This window comes from Solanum dulcamara, chromosome 12 (assembly GCF_947179165.1).
Source record: "Solanum dulcamara chromosome 12, daSolDulc1.2, whole genome shotgun sequence".
NCBI lineage: Eukaryota > Viridiplantae > Streptophyta > Magnoliopsida > Solanales > Solanaceae > Solanum > Solanum dulcamara.
This window is the reverse complement of record NC_077248.1, coordinates 61,142,651-61,161,660: the sequence shown is the minus strand read 5'-3', so window position 1 is coordinate 61,161,660 and position 19,010 is coordinate 61,142,651. Positions and strand designations below refer to the sequence as shown.

The window sequence follows — 19,010 nt, the reverse complement described above, 5'->3', positions numbered from 1 at the left end:
TCCCAACAGCAATGCCAAATAGACTCTAAATTGTCATGAACTATCACTCAATGTCATGTATGATACTTGCAATTTGAAAATAGATATCAAATATCAAATATTTAAAAATTGATTTAGTGCAGTAAATCAAATTTTGATACCATTATTCGGTTATTACGTATTAAAATAAAAAATATTTTGATAAGATATATTTATAATTTGACCAACAATTGACATGTTAGCTCTTAGAGAAATCTCATGTACAAGTTAGATCTTACTCTCAAGCCCTAACATTAAGAATTTGGAAATAAAGGTCAATTAAAATTAATATTTTAAAAGATAAGGGTGTGAGACGACTTTTTCTGCAGCTCGAGACGGGGCATAAGTCCTGAAATATGAGGCATTTATTTCATGTATTTTTAATTTTCTAATCTTATTATTAAGAAAATAAGCAGCAATAAAATTTTAATAACTCTATCTATAAACTCAAATAAATTACTAATTATATAGAAAAAATATTATAATTATTATTTGAGTGACATTATTGTGAGTCCTGCAAAAAAGGCCGACAGACCGATGGGCTATGGTGCTGTGTCAGTAGACTATAAAGTCAAAGACCACATTCTTAACCTTAGCTAACTTCCAACCACAAACACAAATATAGATATCTTTCTTTGTTTAGAAGATAAAAAACAATTATTTATCAAATTTAGCACATTATCTATAAAATGAGAAAAACTGGAGGTAAGTTGGGGTGGCTGGATGGGTTAGAGGATTTGCTACATTGGAGACCGCAAAGCGCAGGTGACAGTGCGCTTTATAAAGCACCTGACACCATGCAGTGACGTCGTTAATCGCGTGTGGGGGTAAGACCGCTCCATTTTATCATTTTTATATCATCCATAATTGATTTGCTGTTTTAAAATTTTTGATAAATTTTATTGTCCTCTTGGTTTCCGACTCAAATAAATTAAAACAGAAAAAATACTTAATAAGTTTGGTGAGTTGCGTACACTTATTCTTCTATATAACAAAGCAAAAACAAACCAAAAAAGTCACAAGACAAAAGTATAGTACACACGTATTAAGAGGGAAAAAAAATGGAGTCACCCATGGCTGAAGGATTAAGAAGCAGATCATCAGGTCTAAAACCAATTGAAACAAAAAAGAAAAGTGGAATCGAAGAGTACGATATGGAGATCATGGAAGACGAGCCATTGAGTCCAATGGCTCGTCTTTTTCACGATTCAAGGTTTGATGTCCATGCCGTTGCGTTTATGGCTTCCAAAACTCGGATCTCTCCACAGCTTGTGAAGGACAAGTTGGTGCATACTTTGCTTAAGCATCCTCGTTTCACTAGCTTGATGGTATGTTCTAATTTTTGCATGTTCCGTTTATGTACGATCAAAAATTTCTATAATTCGATCTTGAACGTGCTTGATCAAGTCAAAATTTTCATTAAAACATAAAAAAGTACTTCATATCACTAGAGACGAATCTATGAACTCAATATTACACTTTTGAATGTATGAATCATAATTTTCATCAAAACACAAAAAGTACTTCGAAAGCATGTCATTAGAGATGGATTTGAGAATTCATCATCACACTTTTGAACGTGCGAGGTTAAAATTTATAAATAGCTCAAATTTTAGTGACTTTCACGTACACATATCTAGATTATCGTGTCAAAAATATTGCTTCAATTGAATCCACCGCTTGACATTTTTTCCTACTTATTAAGTTATCCTGCTATATATATGACTTGCTTAATTATTATTTTTTCATTTTTTCTTCAAATTAACAGCATGCATTTTTCCAAATTAGTTTTTTTAGAAGCTAATATAACACTATTTATTTTATTAATAATAATCAAAAATCTGGATGAGGACAGTACTAGGACCAAGTCTTAGGGATGACGAACTTTCCCTAGTGTTAAGTTCAAAGTGAGGGTATGGGAAAATAAATAAATTAAGAGAGTCCATTGTTAATAAGCTTTATTTTACTCAAAAATGTGTAAGTTGGTACTCGATTCCTTTAAAAAAGAATGTCATACTTTTTATTTTTTAGTTTATTTTAAAAAGAATGATCTCTTTATTTTCTTGACAACACTTTAATTTCAGCTTTTCACATAATATGTTTAAGTCTACAAAATTAAAAGACAATTTTTTTATTTTCTTAATTTCATACAAATTAAATTAGATTATTTTTTTTAAAACGGAAGTAATGTTAAGAGGCCCATGCGCGGTAGTTGTTAGATGAAAAGAAGATACATGATACCGTGTGATGTGCCTAGTAATAAGCATCTTTAAGGGTGCACGCCATCTATGCTTCTCCATAACCTATGGCAATTGGTCACTTCAATTTTCAATATCCCCTTTACTTGTATTTGTGTAGCATAGAAAATCAAAGAAGTAATTTATGATTTTATATATTTTTTCATCTCAATTGTGATATAATTTAACTTGACACAACGTTCAAGAGATATGAGAAAATTTTATAATATTTCAAAATTTTCTTTAAAGAGAGTATGCCTTTGTAGACTGTTTGCCGACGAAGTGAGACCTAACACGGGGTAAAATGTTGATAGTATCATCAAAATATTTGTCAAATAAAAATAGGTCAAATATGTCTTTCTGTTTTGTTCCGACTAAAAAGTAAAACATGTCATATAAATTGTGATAGAGGGATTTCCTATTTACCCTTATTTTTAAATACTATTTATTTTTTAATATTTAAATTACTTATAATAATTAGGGTTGATATAGTAAAATTATTAATTTATTTATGTAAAAGGATCAAAAATATCCTTAAATTATGTAAATTTGAACAAAAATATTCTCAGTCAATAGTTTGGTCTAAAAATGCTCATGTCGTCAATAGTTTGATCCAAAAATGCACTCATTATTACTTAATGGGTCAAACATGCATTTTTCCCAATAAACATATTATTTTTCATTTTATTAGATTTTTTTTATTATTATCTAAAGAAAAATTAATGATGGAATTACTATGATCTTATAAAAAAGACTTATATTATCCGTTAAAAAGGTACATAAGTTATTCTTTTTTAATTGTCAAAATGAGATTAAGAAAAAAAACCGTTATTCTCTACTTATTTATTAGATAAAGTGATTTTAAAAGAAAAAGAAACAAAAATTGGGTTCTTTAAAAGTAGTAGTACTTTTATTAGGAATAGAATATGTTTAAAAAGAAAAAAATACTAACATATTTATTAGAGAAAAAAGATATTTTCGATCCATAAAATAAAAATAGAAGCATTTCTGGACATATTATTAGCGATAGTGACATTTTTGGACAAATTATTGATGGCAGATGCATTTATAGATCAAATTATTGATTGATGACATTTTGTTCAATTTCACATAGTTTAAGGACATTTTTGATCATTTTTATTTTTATTTATTACTTTTTAAGGGGTGAACCAAGTAAAACACGCACGCGCACGCACATATATATATGATGGTCAAAGAAACACTCATTTGAATCTTAAAATTTAAAAATATCATATAAATTGAAACAGAGTGAGTAAATGGTGGAATGGATTAACTTCTTTTTGCCTTTTTCTTTTTTAGTTTGTGTTTATTGTTAAAAAAAGAAGAAGAGGAAACTAGATCACTCAACCCTAAGAAAAGTAAAAAATTAATACGTCTTAGAATTTACTCCGTTGTCCTACCTACACTTAAAAAGAATATGAATATTCACTTTTTCTAGGTGAAAATAATGTGTACTAACAAGTTGTGTGTACATAGGTTGTGGATGAAGAAAATTTAACAGACATGAAATGGGTCCAAACAAAGATTGATTTGGACCAACATGTTATAATAGTTGAAGTGGATGAAACTCAGCTGGCCATGGAATCACCAGACAAGTTCTTGGAGGATTATATTTACAACCTTAGCAAAACAAGCCTCGACAGATCCAAGCCACTTTGGGACCTTCACATTGTCAATATCAAAACTCGTGATGCGGAGTCTGTGGCTGTGTTTAGGGTTCATCATTCTCTCGGCGATGGCACCTCCCTTATTTCTCTTTTACTCGCGTGCACTCGCCAAACTGCTGATGATCTCAAGCTTCCTACCATTCCAACCAAGAAAAGAAGGCCTACTCCTTCAGGTAAATGGGCGAGTTGGGTCAAAGTGAATTAAAACATTAAAATGGATCATAACATAATTTACTTGAATCAGAATAAGTTTAGTCAAATGATAAGTCATAACTTAAGTGGCCCAACATGACCTAATAAAAGGTGTCAGATGGATATCAAGTTCCATCAAAAATTAGATTTTTTGACCCAATTATTTGAGGAGGTCACTTTGGTAAAACACTCATAATTATTCCTATTTAAATTTGAGTAGATTGAACAAGTTACAACAAAATGAGTTAATTTTACCATCTCTAATTTTACACGATCGACGTGCTCTTTCTTTCGTAGGTTATTCAGCAAAGGAAGGGTTGTGGCGTTTGTTGGGAACATTTTGGCTTTTCATCGTAATGCTTGTGAATACTGCCATGGATGTTTTCATGTTCACCATCACGATCATCTTCCTCAAGGATACAAAAACACCAATCAGCGCCCTGCCTGATTTTGAATCTAATAAAGCTAGAAGAATCGTTCATCGGATTATCAGTCTGGATGATTTGAAGTTTGTGAAAAATGCTATGAATGTTGTAAGTTATCAAACTCTTGTTGTGAAACTTAACTTGTGAATATTAGCTAATAATGTTGCATATTATATTCTCTACAGACTATAAATGATGTTGCACTGGGATTAACACAAGCTGGTTTATCTAAATATCTTAATAGGAGATATGGTAAAGTTATTTTTATTCACAAATTAACTCTAGGGATTCAAATAGGATTACATGTACTTATTCTCTTCAGGAATGGATTCACAATTTAAATTTTTATATTCGACCTTTATGTTCTTTTCGTTGAACTCAATATATGTTCACAATTTTCCAAATATTTTCAGCTTTTGGTGGGAAAGACAAGGGAGCGACAGAGAGAAATAACAATCTTCCCAATGGCATTCGACTTCGATCCTGTCTTTGTTTTAACCTAAGATCATCTGCAGGAATTGAAGTAACTTTCATGCCCTATTTCTTTCGTTACTCCTTCTGTGTCAATTTATGTGACATTCAAGTTTCGATAATCAAATTTCTTAACTTTGAAGTTTTGATTCTTTTTAATATAAAATTACACTTTTGACCATAGTTGAACAATAATTACTCATTTGGCTCTCAAAAATTTAGGATCTAGCCAATATGATGGAGAACGGAAGCAAAGGGAAGCGAGGTTGGGGAAATTGGTTCGGTTACGCGTTGTTACCGTTCAAGATTGCACTGCGGGATGATCCTTTAGACTATGTAAAAGAAGCTAAACTGGCAGTTGATCGCAAGAAGAGATCCTTTGAAGCTCTGTTCACTTTGATCATGGCTGAGTTACTAATCAGGTTTTTTGGGATCAAGGTATATATACATTTATATATTTGCATATTTCAAGTTACATTTAATTTCCTTGGTATATAAAACTTAAACCATCATATCGTGGTTGTTAATTTTGATTTTGATACTTCATATTTATGACTCAACATATTTAATTTTGAACTAATTTAAATAGTTAAAATGTGTGTTTAAGGTAGCCACAGAGGTGACTTTTAGAGGATTCTCAAATTCAACAATATGCTTCACCAATTTAGTTGGACCACAAGAAGAAATTGGGTTCTGTGGCAACCCCATTACTTATTTTGCTCCAAGTGCTTATGGGCAGCCAAGTGTAAGTATTGGTACACTCTATTGTTGAGACATTTGCTCTTTAGTTATAACTGATAATATGGAGATTTAGTACTTATCTGGCGTGGCTTCACGAAATTGGTGTCCTAAAGTCAAATTATAATAAGAGGTCTTAAATATATCTATTGAAAAAAAATAAAAAATATTTTTAAACTATGTGAAATCAATAAAAATGCCCGTCATTTATAGTTTGGTCCAAAAATACTCTTGCTGTCAATATTTTGGTCCATAAATGCCCTTATTATTATTTAATAAAACTAGCTTTTACGTGCATTACACGTGCATCTCATGCGGCGCAAATTTCATTCCGTGTACCACATGTGCATTACGTTGTTAATTAGTAAAAATATTTTAAATTTACATGTATGTAGTTGTTAAACATGTGTGAGAGCAGTGACAGAGCCAATATTATTACTAAAGGGATTCAAAATATAAATAAGTAAATACACGAACTAGTTGAAGAGAGTTCAACATTTACTATATAAGAATTTAGACAATATATTTCTGATTTGATCATAATTACATGATACATATTTTTACTATGATTTATAACCGTTGAAAATAAACGGAAATGATTTAGAGAAAACATTATGTGCAAGTAAATTCTGCTAATTATAGTGCATAAAGTCCAAGTCCTACACCATACCTAGAGAATCACCTCTAGAAGCCTCATAAATTATTTTGGTTCTTCTTAGTTTCTATAAGTGGAAATATTGTTTACATTAATTAGTTGAAGAGCTTGATTTATGTGCGCTGATATATAGATTTTTTTACATTAACAAGTTATAGACCTCAACAACATGTAACTTGTAAGTGTCTTGTAAGCCTAATTTGATAATTTAGACCATTAAGTAATTAAATAGTTGTTATAACCTGCTAAAGTATATTAATACTCCAATTTTTTTTTACATCATTGGTGTGCAATTCATATTATTCAAGAGATTATATATGTAGATCAAGATTTTGACTTTTAATATTTGTAATTCTAGGCATTGATGATCAATTTCCAAAGCTATATCGATAAGATGCTCATCGTTGTATCTGTTGATGAAAATGCTATTCCTGATCCACAACAATTGCTTGATGATTTTGAAGATTCTCTTAATCTCATAAAGAATGCTGTCATAGAAAGAGGACTTGTTAAGAATCTGAAATGATCAAGAAATCCAAACAAATTATGAAGGTTGTATTAGCAATTCTACTATATTAAAGAACTTTTGCAATAATTCACAAGCACTTGTGTACTATTGTAGTAATTCTCTTTCTTATTGCTTTCAATTTGATATTGAAGAACATGGTACTTTTGTAAACTATATTTTAATTAATGTTATTCATATCAGTGTCTTACAAATTTATGGGAAACTGATGGGGGCATTGACTATTTTTGAGGGGGGGCATTGTCTTACAATTATAGGACTGTAGTGTTCCACCTCTTGATTATCAACCCCGTCACTTTAGATGCGGATTGAGAAAGAAATTAATATGTCTTCGGGATTAACAAACTCACTATTCCTATCCTTATTCACATTCTATAACGTTATCCGAGGGTTTACAAATAATTAGTTAGCTCTAAAATAATTGCATTATCTAAATTAATGGAGTTTCTACTCCAATTACACCCCTAATAAGTAATTTTTATGCTAAAGATTCCATCTTTATTAAATTCAAGATTTTCAACCATCACAATCATGTTTTAGAACAACAACTTCATGCTAGAAATCATTAGTTTACAAACTAGAAATAATTCTAGGTGATATAATACACAACCATAGGTTTTCCCCAAAATTTTATGAACCTAGGGTTCTAACCCATAATTCCACCATTAACAATAGTTCTAATGATTTCTAAGGTGTTAACAAATTAATAGACAAAGAAGTTGATGGAAAAACTTACCTCAACTAAGAATTTTCACCTAAGCCTTGAAAAATCGTCCCTCTAGGGCTTTGAAATAGGGTTTTGAAGTTTATGACTTAAAATCCGTCAAAAAAAGACTGCCCAAAGTTTGCTATAGCAAGTCTATCTTCGCTATAGCAAAGTAGTTTTTTCAGCTCAAACACATTTTAGTAAAATGATCACAACTTTCTACTCTGGACTTAGATTAATGAAAGGCTGATGACGTTGGAAAGAAAACTCAAAGAACTTTAATTTGATTGGCCAAGGGCCATGCAACTCTTCATCTGTTGGGAAATGTTTTCATATTTGAAGTTGACCCTAGTAAAAACTAATATCAAATCTCAAACGGTAATGATATTTCCAACTCAACTTTGTGGTAGGGATCTCATATGGCCTTAGTTCATACCTAATGCACTTTTACACTAAAGAATTGATATTAACATCGATGAATAATTAAATTTCATTAGGTTCAGATCTATCCACACATCTAGAATGGTTCAAAGCTTAGCCGAAAGTTTTGAAATGTCACAATAAACAAAATAATTGCTAGCTCGACTCAAATTTATAGTGGAAAAAATAAAATAAATTTAACCATAAATATTTCAATAAGACGGAATGGAATCGTTATAAAAATAAAAGGAATAAAAGAATTGTAACTAGACTTGATAGTATGAAAAACAAGTTTTTGTAAATCTAGATATAACAATTCAATCTCTTACTTTGAGTTGTTATATTTTAATTTATGTTTGGAGAATGTATGAAAGTTATCTCTAGTACTATTATTTATGATACGTTGAATAGTTTAGATTGAGATCGAGGAGTTTCAATGAGGTTTGAAACACTTTAAAATTTTGAAATTGTTGCTGATAAAATGTGAGAGCCAATTAATTATTAATTTAGACCTTTTGAAAACAATTCAAGAATTAATATTACACGTGACGAAACTTTTAAGGTTATATTTGTAAATGTCATAAATTGAAATGATGTTAATATATATATAATTTCATTTTCTTTTACATAAACAAAAAGGCAAAATACTATAAGATCTCCCTAAACTCGACACTTCTTATTCATTTTATTCACATTTTCCTTAAATTATTCGTAATCGTAACTACCTCCCTCTCCTCTCCCCTGCCCCTTTTACTTGTCTATTTGATAGCCTTTAACCAAGTAACAAAGAGAGTGGCTACACTCTTAGGTATGTGAGGATATATATATATATATATATATATATATATATTCTTTTCTTTTTTTGAAAACTTAACTCCCAAGTAGACTATTTTAAACAATTAAGCACCACATAGTTATATATATTATGGTTTATTGATTTCAATGGTGTATTTCTTCTACTATTTATTTCAACTATTTTTTAAATTTAATGAAAACTTTTTGCAGAATAATGAAGTTTCAACTGTATAATTCTTATTATATCTTATACAAATATAATGCCTATTTATTTCACCAATGTATTTCTTATTTTGGAGCAAAATTGATAAAACAAATTTAGCCGAATCTCGTTATTTTAAGCCCAATAATTTTTTTTTCTAAGAAGTGAAGTTGTAGCAAGTTCTTTATAAAAATTTGACCCCCAAAAAGATCTAAAAGATTGTGTTTTTTTTTTTGGAAAAAACATAGTTTCAAAAATGGCAAGCGAACAAAATATCTATGTGACAAGCTAGTGTATTTCATTCTCTTAGGACAAGATCGTGAAAGGTAAAGTTGTAAAAACTATTAAATAATCAAATTTAGAGGGTGATTAGGATTTCTAATAATTTAAAGAATTCTGAATAAATAAAACACACTAAATTTAGGGGTATTTTGTCAAAAAAAAATAATCAATATGAAGATCTTGATTTAATCTAATTCTTATTATTCGTCTAATATAATAAATGCACCAATGCCACAGAGAAATAAATTAAAACAGTCAACATATTTCTAATACATCCAAAATTAGAATAAAAGCGAAGTTGACTCCAAATCAACTCCCCCCAACCACCCCCCCCCCCAATCTAATTTTTCCCTTTTGTATATATACTCCTCATCCTCTCCCCAAAATAATGAAAATGAAAATAACAAAAATGAAGAAAAAAAATCAGCAACATGGTATATTGATATACCAATGCATTTATTGTGGAAGAAATTTTTATTCAAGTCCAGCCATAGCAGCCCATACAAGGTGTCACTTAAAAGATGATTGGATTAAAGGAACCCCCCAAAGAAAACTGTTTGTATCATTTTCTGATTTGCTACAGGTTCCACTCCCATCTCATCAATTCCCCAACAGCCACAACAACATGTTTTTCCTACAACATCATTTCACGCTGATTCAAGAAATGTTCAACAACTGCCTCCATCTGTAGCTTCTTCTAGCAGATGTCAACCACAACTCCCTGGCTACCATGTGAGGCTTCGTAAAAGGAACACTCTATATCCGTTCAAGGCTTCTCTTACCAAAGAGGAGGAAGAAGCTAGTTTGAGTCTTCTTGATCTTTCTGAGAAACAGGTTCGTTCATTAATTTAAATAAGCACTTGCTTCATTTTTTCAATTCCTTCATCAGTAATAAAAATTCATATTTTTCTAGTTCTGTGTTTGTTATTTTTTTATGTCGATATATTCATTGATTGAATTCATGAGTCATGATGATACGTAAGAGGTAAAGTGAGAGGGGAGGAGGGTTGCCACCCTAGTTTTTTTTTTACTCTTATGCCTCTCTTTTAATTTTCTTAGCTATCATTTGGTTTTCAAACCTGAATTTTATGATTATATCAATCTAAGCTTTTATATATGAGATAAGTGATACCATAAGATTGTGATAGAAAAATAATACTTCCTTTGTTTTAATTTGATTATTTTACTTTTCTTTTTATCCTATTCTAAAAATATATTTTTTATATCCTTTTGACAATTCTTAAATTTTAACTTCCACGTGAAATAACAACTCCTAACTAATTTTGTTCCACTTATTATATCCCTATTTGATGGCCATGTATCTTTTTGTCTAATAATTAAGAAATGGAAAATATTTATCGAATGCAACTAAATTTGATGATTGTGTCACTATCCGAATTTGGGAGTGAAGGCAGTCGCCCAACCACCAAGACGAGTCAGCATATGAGTTTGAACAATTTTATATATGCAAAAATAAGAGCGGAAATGTAAAGTCTAAAATGATATAGATAATGATAAGCGAAAATTAAATTCTAAACTATCCAAGACTTGGTGTAACTTGTACAAGCCACTATTTCAACAAAAATGAAAAGACACAAGTATATATGTCTCAGTTCCTGAGTAGAACAAAATATAAAGTAATGGACAACGAGAGTCTTTCGAAGAGGACAAGCTATTACCTCTCAAACGTCCAGAAGCTCGGCCTGATCAATGAAGTATTAAATGCAGGAGGTGTCGGGCTCAGATCCTACATAAATGTAGAAGCAATGGGTGAGCACCAATTACACGATACTCAGCAAAATGGAAACTAAACCCTAAGTAAAGTAATGCGAAACACGGGTACTCCTACATACCCGCACTCGGACAGTCCAATATATACAGTTTATATCACAAATGCAACAGAATACTAGAAAGTACATGATAGAAGACACAAATATATTCTCACCACTATACTCAGACAAACACATATAATCTCATATCATGATCAATCATAGAAACAAATGAATGCAAATGCAATGTCAAATATCGTGACACATGTCTGTCCTACGATACACATCTGTTGATCACCTCAGACCAAAACCAATGGGGGCCTCACATAGACCATGTATCCGCCGAAAATGACCTTGACCAATATCTATCGAAAGATATCTCGGTCGTCGGAAGAGACTTCGTCTACCAGAAGAAACCTCGCAAATCATCTCGATTGGTAGAAACCTCAGTCTCAATATCCAGTACCTCACTCATATCATTCCGTAGTCATCACAGCTATAATATATGCACAAGTAATGAGTGAAATAGGATAAATATTCACATAAGATGTCATATATCCCACAATCACACAATAGATCAATGATTCGTAATTCACAACACTTAGATATTACCCCTATTCGAATTTCACTATAACACTTCAAATCATACAATTCAATTCAATCTAATGACCCAACACACCCTAATCCCCTCATATAGCAAAATACAAAGTTCAACATACTTAACAAAGGTTAGAATTCCACTTGCCTTAACAAAAAACAAGTCACAAACAATCCGAAATCACCGCTTCTCTTCTCCGGTGATACTCCAAATCACTATAATCAAATCAAATATTGACTCACAATAACATTTTGAATCTATTGACACTAAAATCAAGAAATTCGGGTGAAAAAGAGTAATTCTAAAACTTAGGCAAGACGAATTCTTTTGGACTTAGCTTGGTCTTAGGGATCTTTTATGACCCCACATCACAAAATGGTCAAAAATTCCATGTCGAAAAATAATCCCAAAATCTGAATATTTTTAGATAAAAATGTTTCTCAAGTAATTAGAAACCCACTAGTGAAATACGTTTACAAAATGAGGTCAAAATCTCCATTTCTCTTTCAAAAGTTCATTTTCAAGAAAACTGAAAATCTCCAATTTGAAGTTAAAATACAAAATTATTCAATGCTAATCAGAGAAAAGTGTTAAAAAGAAATTACTCAATAGTTTTATCGTGAAAAATCTCAAAGAAATTGCCTAAAACGAGCTTGGGAATATTGAAAATGATGAAAATACCTTAAACCTCGTCTAAACCCTCTCATATGTCATTTAAGTGAATGGATCTTCGCTTTAACAAAGGTTCAATTTTGAGAACCTGGTTCACTTTCGTGAACCCCTTCTAAGTGAGTCCCTTCACTAAGGTTTTGAGAACCTTATTCGCTTAAGTGGTTCATGCACCAGCACTAGAAAAAAACTAAACACAGCACCAAAAAATCTTCAATTTATATTTTCAAGAAAAGAACCATAAATCCCTTATACAATAGAAAAATGACTCGATTCTTTTTCCTAAATGTCTTAAATAATGATACAGACCTTCTACTTCAATCGAAACTCAATTTTGATCTCGTTTGCCCAAAAAAATATCATTTCTGCTAGATAAATAATTGTTTCTTATTTTGCGATAAAAATCCAATCTCGACTTAGCGAAAATGCACCAAACTTTGAAGATAAGTCCTATAGTTCATGCTCAAAATTTCAGAAGTTTCAGAATAATTTTTCTATCTTTAAAACTAATAATCAACCTTTTAATTGCCATAATTTGCTGAAACAGCGCCAACGCACTCAAGAAGCTTAAAAACTCACCTAAAATTTATCTGAAACTTCCCGAACACAAAAAAAATAAGCTACTAAGTTGAAAATGATATCCGAAACTCCAAATGACTCCGAAACTCAAAATTTGACAACTTAATCCTTTAAAACCCATTTCTCAAGCAAAACCTCACCTTTTCACAAGATTTTCAAAAACCAACTTTCAAATCTAATGTCACGACCCAAGCCTAGGGCCTAGACGTGACATGGCGAATGAGGAACCCAAAAGTACCTCAAGCAAGCCTCTTAGCATTCTTTTAGCCTTTAATAGGTAATGATGATAAATAAATAAGCGGAAATCATAATAGTAAATCTTCAACTTACATATGTCCAACAATACCTCTAACTATTAGATTTAATGGGGCTAAGACAAGTTCCTAGCTCACCCTTAATTATAATAGAAGAAATGCCATAGTAAAATATCTTAACATATCATAAGCTAGAAAGATAAAAGAGTATTGTTCCCGAAATATGGGAACTCACCAAAAGTAGTCTTTAATGGAATATCAACTAGCCACGTGGAGGAGCTTCTGTTAAGGTAGGAAATAAATTTACCCCTAGGCACTACAGAATTCCCCTTCCACTCTAAGATAGGCTCATTTGGAAATTGAAACTTGATAATTCGGGTCCTACAATCAACAGAAGCATAACAAGAATAAAGTCAGTCCATGCCAAGAATCACATCAAAATCAACCATGTCCAACTCAACTAAGTCGGCCATGGTATCCTTATGATAGATTGATACAGTACAATTTCTATAGACCCTCTCAGCTAAGATAGACTCACCAACAGGAGTAGACACGCTGAAAGGCTCAAGAAGACACTCAGGAAGGATCTCAAATTTACTAGCCAAGTAAGGAGTAACAAAATATAATGTAGCACCCGGATCAAGTAATGCATACACATCAAAAGAAAGGACTCGGAGCATACCAGTAACAACATCGGGTGCATTTTCTTGGTCTTGGCCACTACCCATAGCATACAGACGGTTGGTTCCCCCACCTGCACTTGAAGCTGCACCTCTATGATTACCTCTATTCTGTGGAGCTGCAGAAGAAAACTGAGCTCTACTACTTCCATCTCCCTGCCTCTTTGAAGGACACTCATTCTGGAAGTGACCTGTCTTTCCATATCCGTAACAAGCATTGGTGCCCACACGACACTCTCCTAAATGGAGCCTCCCACATCTAGCATATGGTGGTTTTCCTCTAGAACCTTGAGCCATACTTAATTGGGACTGAGAACCTTGAGATCGAAAGTTTTGGTGACTTAGCGATCTCTGATCATACCTGGTATTAAGTGTAAAAGCATTTGTTGGGGAAGGTGCATAATTGGAAGACCTTTTCTGAAAGAAAGATTTGTTACCCTTCCCTTGCTTCTGCTCATTCTCATGCCCAGCAGACTTAGCTTTCTTGCTTAGGTGTTCTTCTCGGTCCTTTTTCTTGTCATCCTCAACCTGCTGAGCATACACCATCAATCTAGAAAAATCCATGTCAAAAATCATTAGCATTGCCTTACATTCTTTCTTTACATGTTTGCCTAGGCCAGAGACAAACTTCCTCATCTTAGACCTCATATGAGGAATCATTTCTGGGGCATATTTGGATAATTGAATAAACTTCAAACTATACTCTTTCATAGTCATACTCTCTTGCTTGAGGTTCACAAACTCCTCAATTTTTGCTTCACGTAGCTCTTGGGAAATAAGTTATCAAGAAATACTCTTTCAAACTCATCCCAAAGAGCAGGCTCTGCATCCTCACCTCTACTTTCTTCCCACTGGTTATACCAGACATTTGCCACATCCTTGAGTTGATAAGACACCAACTCAACCCCCTCGATCTCTGTAGCATGCATCGCTTTTAGTATCTTCCACATCTCATCAATGAAATTTTGAGGGTCTTCATCAACGTTGGAACCCGTGAAGACCGGTGGATTCATTCTCAGAAAATCTCTGATCCTCGTGGTAGCAGACGACTCTTGATAACTAGAGCTAGGAGTTGGTGAACTCTGGCTACTATTTCGAGCAGCCACCAACTGGGTGAGCATAGCAATCGCTTCTCGAAAATCTTCCTCAGAAGTAGGAGTGGTCTGAATAGTAGGTACTTGGGGTACCTCAATAGACCTTGCAGGTCAGCCCCTAGTCCTCCGTGGGGGCATCACTGACTGTGGAACCTCAGCGCTGGCAGCGTTCCTCTGACTAGCTGAACGTTTAAGAGGCATGTCTGAAATGTGTAAACGCACAAATTAGAAAGAAAGCTTTTATAGAGTTAAACTCTATCGCACGAACTCAGATTATGAAAGAAGTGAAATAATTCCTAATGTCCTATAGTTTCCTAATTATAAGTGTGGTGCACGACACACCCATAAATAAGACTCTACTAGACACGGCTTCATAGACATCCTAGGACTCTTGAACTCTGTGCTCTGATACCAAGTTTGTCACGCCCCGAGAGGGTACCCTGGGCGTGGCCGGCACTCAAAAACCATTTCTGGCTTCCGAGAGAACCACTTGGTCTCATTTCTTATTTACTCATCAGCGGAAGACTTAAGAATACTAATGTGGGCTTATCATAATCAAAGGAAAAATAGATAATTCTTAGAAGAAGTAGTTTCTAAGGAGAACTACTCCGATTACATCATCAAACTCTGTCTATGAAGCCTCTAATACTCTTAGATGGTTCCAATGACATGTCCATGGCTACCTCAAAAGAAACATCACACTCAACAATAATAAAAGGATAAGGAGTTCCTTCGAATACAAGAAGGACTCACCAAATAGCTGAAAAGAAATGATCTTCAACGATGCGCCTGTTGAGGATCTCTAATACTTGTATCTGCATCATAAAACGATGCAGGTCGAATGACGTCAGTACGTGGAATGTACGAGTATGTAAAATGGCAGGAAGATAAGGACAGATATCAATAAACTCCTCTCAAGAAAACTCAGCTCAAAACTCAACATCATCTCAACATCAATATGTAATGCAAGTTTAAAATATAATAATAAAAATAATAGTAATAAGCAATGCTTACTCAGTTGGGAGTTTCTCTAACAGACAACCATCACTTATGAGCTAGCGATGATACAACGAAGCGATGTTGTTGCCACATCCATCCAATACCTTGCCAGGGTAAAGGACATCACCATCTTGGATCCACTCATTAAAGTCCTCTGTTTGGGACTTAAGAGGCATAGCCTCCATCCTACGCTGGCTACGTAGTTCTGGGGTTTGAGTCAATTAAACTCTTACCCAACTCGGTGCTCAATACTACTCCCAAAATATGTGCTCATATTAAACTCATCATCTAGTCTCATTGGACTTTAATTTAAATCATCAAAATCATCTCATTTCATGTTCATCAATCATTATACTTCCAAAAACATCATTTATATCTCATCAAAACATCTTGCTCAAAATATCATTTGCTCAAATTCATTCAAACTCAACTCTTTTGCTCTTTTAAAACTCAATAAAATACATATATAGTATTAATTCATATAACTTTCTTTTTATCAATGAAAATAATAAAAAGCCAACATCTTTACTCAAAACATGTGTAAAAATATTCATGAACATCAAATCAATTAAGATTCATGGAAAAGTAGCCATGAACAATAATTCAAATAATATGAGAGATAATAATAATAATAATAATATTAATGCATAAATATATCAAACTCAATAGAAGAAGAATTATTTCATTTAGAATTCAAGATTTGGATAAAACTCAACTATAAGTCAATTATAATGAATTTAAATATTGGGCGCATGGACGAACTCAATCCAATGCTATGAAAGCTTTACATACCTTAAATCCGAAGGTTTACTCTGAATTGAAACACTCTTGGACCCCTAGCCTTTTCTTCTCGCCGGAGCGTTTTGTGTACTACCCGGAGTATAAGAATTACCGGAGTAGTATTTTTATACTACTAAAACTAAAACTATATTTGAAAAGAAGTATATAGAGAGAAGAAATGCTTAAGAAAGCTTGATGAATAAAATGAGGAAATAAGGTGGGTATTTATAGGTGAGAAAGAGGGACCTAACAATAAATAAAATAATTATAAAGAAAAATCTGAAAATTTAATGGAATATATTGATGTCATGGATGATGTTAAATGGAGGACAATTTATGTCATGCATGATGTCAAATGTATCTAGATGTTTCCATGGTAGGTAAGATGAGTTCTTTTTAACAGAATACTCTTTTTGGAAGATGCATTTGAATAAGATAAATTCCTTATTAGGATTTGGTGTCTTCATAAGAATTGTATATATGGAAGTCTAGTTTCATATCGTTCAAGAATCAACCAATTGGAGGAACCTACAGTGAGATATGAATTTTCTTCTATAACCACTCAATTCCGTCACAGTACTATATCTTGCAAGGATTAATTTATTTGACCTACTTCTACTCTGAATCTTAAGATATGTTCTTCATGAAAGTTGTAGGTAAGAATGTTGTGGTTACCCAGAAATTTGAATCACCTAATATGGACCAACCTATGAAAAGTTATGCCCAAAATACAGATGTTGTATTATTTTCGTCGAGAATTGAAATACCGACATATAACATTTTAGGGGTTGTTACACCAATAATTCATACATATGAAATTATGTTACATCAAAATATACCAATAATCATTAGTTTAACCATGATTCATACTATTAAGTAAAAATAAGAATTACCATAAGAAAATATTACTTGAAATCAAGAGACTTAATTGAAAGAGTTTTTGGACTACATAGATGGAAGAACCCATGGATAAATACCCACATAACTTAGAGTAAAGCATAAAGAAAATAAATATAATTTATCATATAATCAAAATAATTTAGACATGAGAGTGGAAGGAATACTCTCATTGAAGCCTTACATACCTGGAATCTGAAGCTTTAGTTGGTACCGAAAGACTTAATGAACACTCTTGAGTCCTAGCTTCTCTCCTCGCTGGAACGTTTTGTGTACTACCCGGAGTATATGAATCACCGGAATAGTATTTCTTCACTACTAAGAACTAAAACTATATTTTAGAATGTGTAAAGAAGTGTATAGAGAGAAGATTTGCTTGAGAAAGCTTGATGAATAAAATGAGGAAATAAGGTGGGTATTTATAGGTGGGAAAGAGGGACCTAACAATAAATAAAATAATTATAAAGAAAAATCTAAAAATTTAGTGGAATATATTGATGTCATGGATGATGTTAAATGGAGGACAATTTATGTCATGAGTGATGTCAAATGTATCTAGATCTTTCTATGGTAGGTGAAATGAGTTATCTTTGACAGAATACTCTTTTTGGGAGCTGCATTTGAATAAGATAAATTCCTTATTAAGATTTGGTGTCTTCATAAGAATTGTAGATATGGAAGTCTAGTTTCATATTGTTCTGGAATTAACCAATTTGGATAAACCTACAGTGAGATATGATTTTTCTTCTATAAACACTCATTTCCGTCACAACATCCTACCTTACAAAAATTAATTTATTTAACCTACTTAACCTCCGAATCATAAAATATGGTCTTCATAAAAGTTGTAGGTAATGATCTTGTGGTTACTCAGAAATTTGAATCACTCAATTTGGATATTCCTATGAAAAGTTATGCCCAAAGTACAGAGGCCATATCATGTTTAGGCGAAAATTGAAACATCGTATACAACGTTTTTAGGGGATGTTACATTATCTCCCCCTTGGGAACATTCGTCCTCGAATGAGAAAAGACTTAGCTTGAGTAGAGTAGAGTGTTAACAATCAACCTATCATTAATGCAACAGTGTAATTCAAAATATCATTTAAAATATATTTCATAATTTTGCAAGCATATGACAAGAAAAGTTGAGATGTAAAGATTTCAAGTAATTGAGCAAGGGCAACTTAATACCTTAGGTTTGGGTAGAGGGGAAAAGATGAGGGTATCTCTTAATCATATCCGCTTCCGCTTCCCCTGTTGCACTTTCTATTTGTTGATTCCTCCAAAGAACTTTAACAGATGCAACTTCTTTGTTCCTCAATCTCTTAACTTG

The 19,010-nt window shown here is 32.6% G+C and overlaps 1 protein-coding gene across 2 annotated transcripts; it reads left to right on the top strand.

Annotated features, from left to right (window-relative positions):
* Positions 1-631: 631 nt before the first annotated feature.
* LOC129876645 (wax ester synthase/diacylglycerol acyltransferase 11-like) lies at positions 632-7,144 on the top strand. Of its 2 annotated transcripts, none has more exons than XM_055952130.1 (8): positions 632-845; positions 3,753-4,116; positions 4,433-4,668; positions 4,746-4,812; positions 4,974-5,083; positions 5,254-5,469; positions 5,639-5,776; positions 6,783-7,144. In XM_055952130.1, exons 2-8 carry the CDS (start codon positions 3,780-3,782, stop codon positions 6,948-6,950), a joined length of 1,272 nt encoding a protein of 423 aa, XP_055808105.1. In that variant the 5' UTR covers positions 632-845; positions 3,753-3,779; the 3' UTR covers positions 6,951-7,144. The 2 variants fall into 2 exon arrangements, with proteins under 2 accessions (XP_055808105.1, XP_055808104.1); XM_055952129.1 differs by having other exon boundaries at positions 632-1,346.
* The last annotated feature ends 11,866 nt before the right edge of the window (positions 7,145-19,010 follow it).

Excerpts from the sequence above, each read along its gene's own strand:
- LOC129876645 (XM_055952129.1), top strand. The coding sequence starts at position 1,080 with ATGGAGTCACCCATGGCTGAAGGATTAAGAAGCAGATCATCAGGTCTA. Across the intron at positions 1,347-3,752 it reads CTCGTTTCACTAGCTTGATG|GTTGTGGATGAAGAAAATTT; the intron begins GTATGTTCTAAT and ends GTGTGTACATAG. Across the intron at positions 4,669-4,745 it reads TGAAAAATGCTATGAATGTT|ACTATAAATGATGTTGCACT; the intron begins GTAAGTTATCAA and ends TATTCTCTACAG.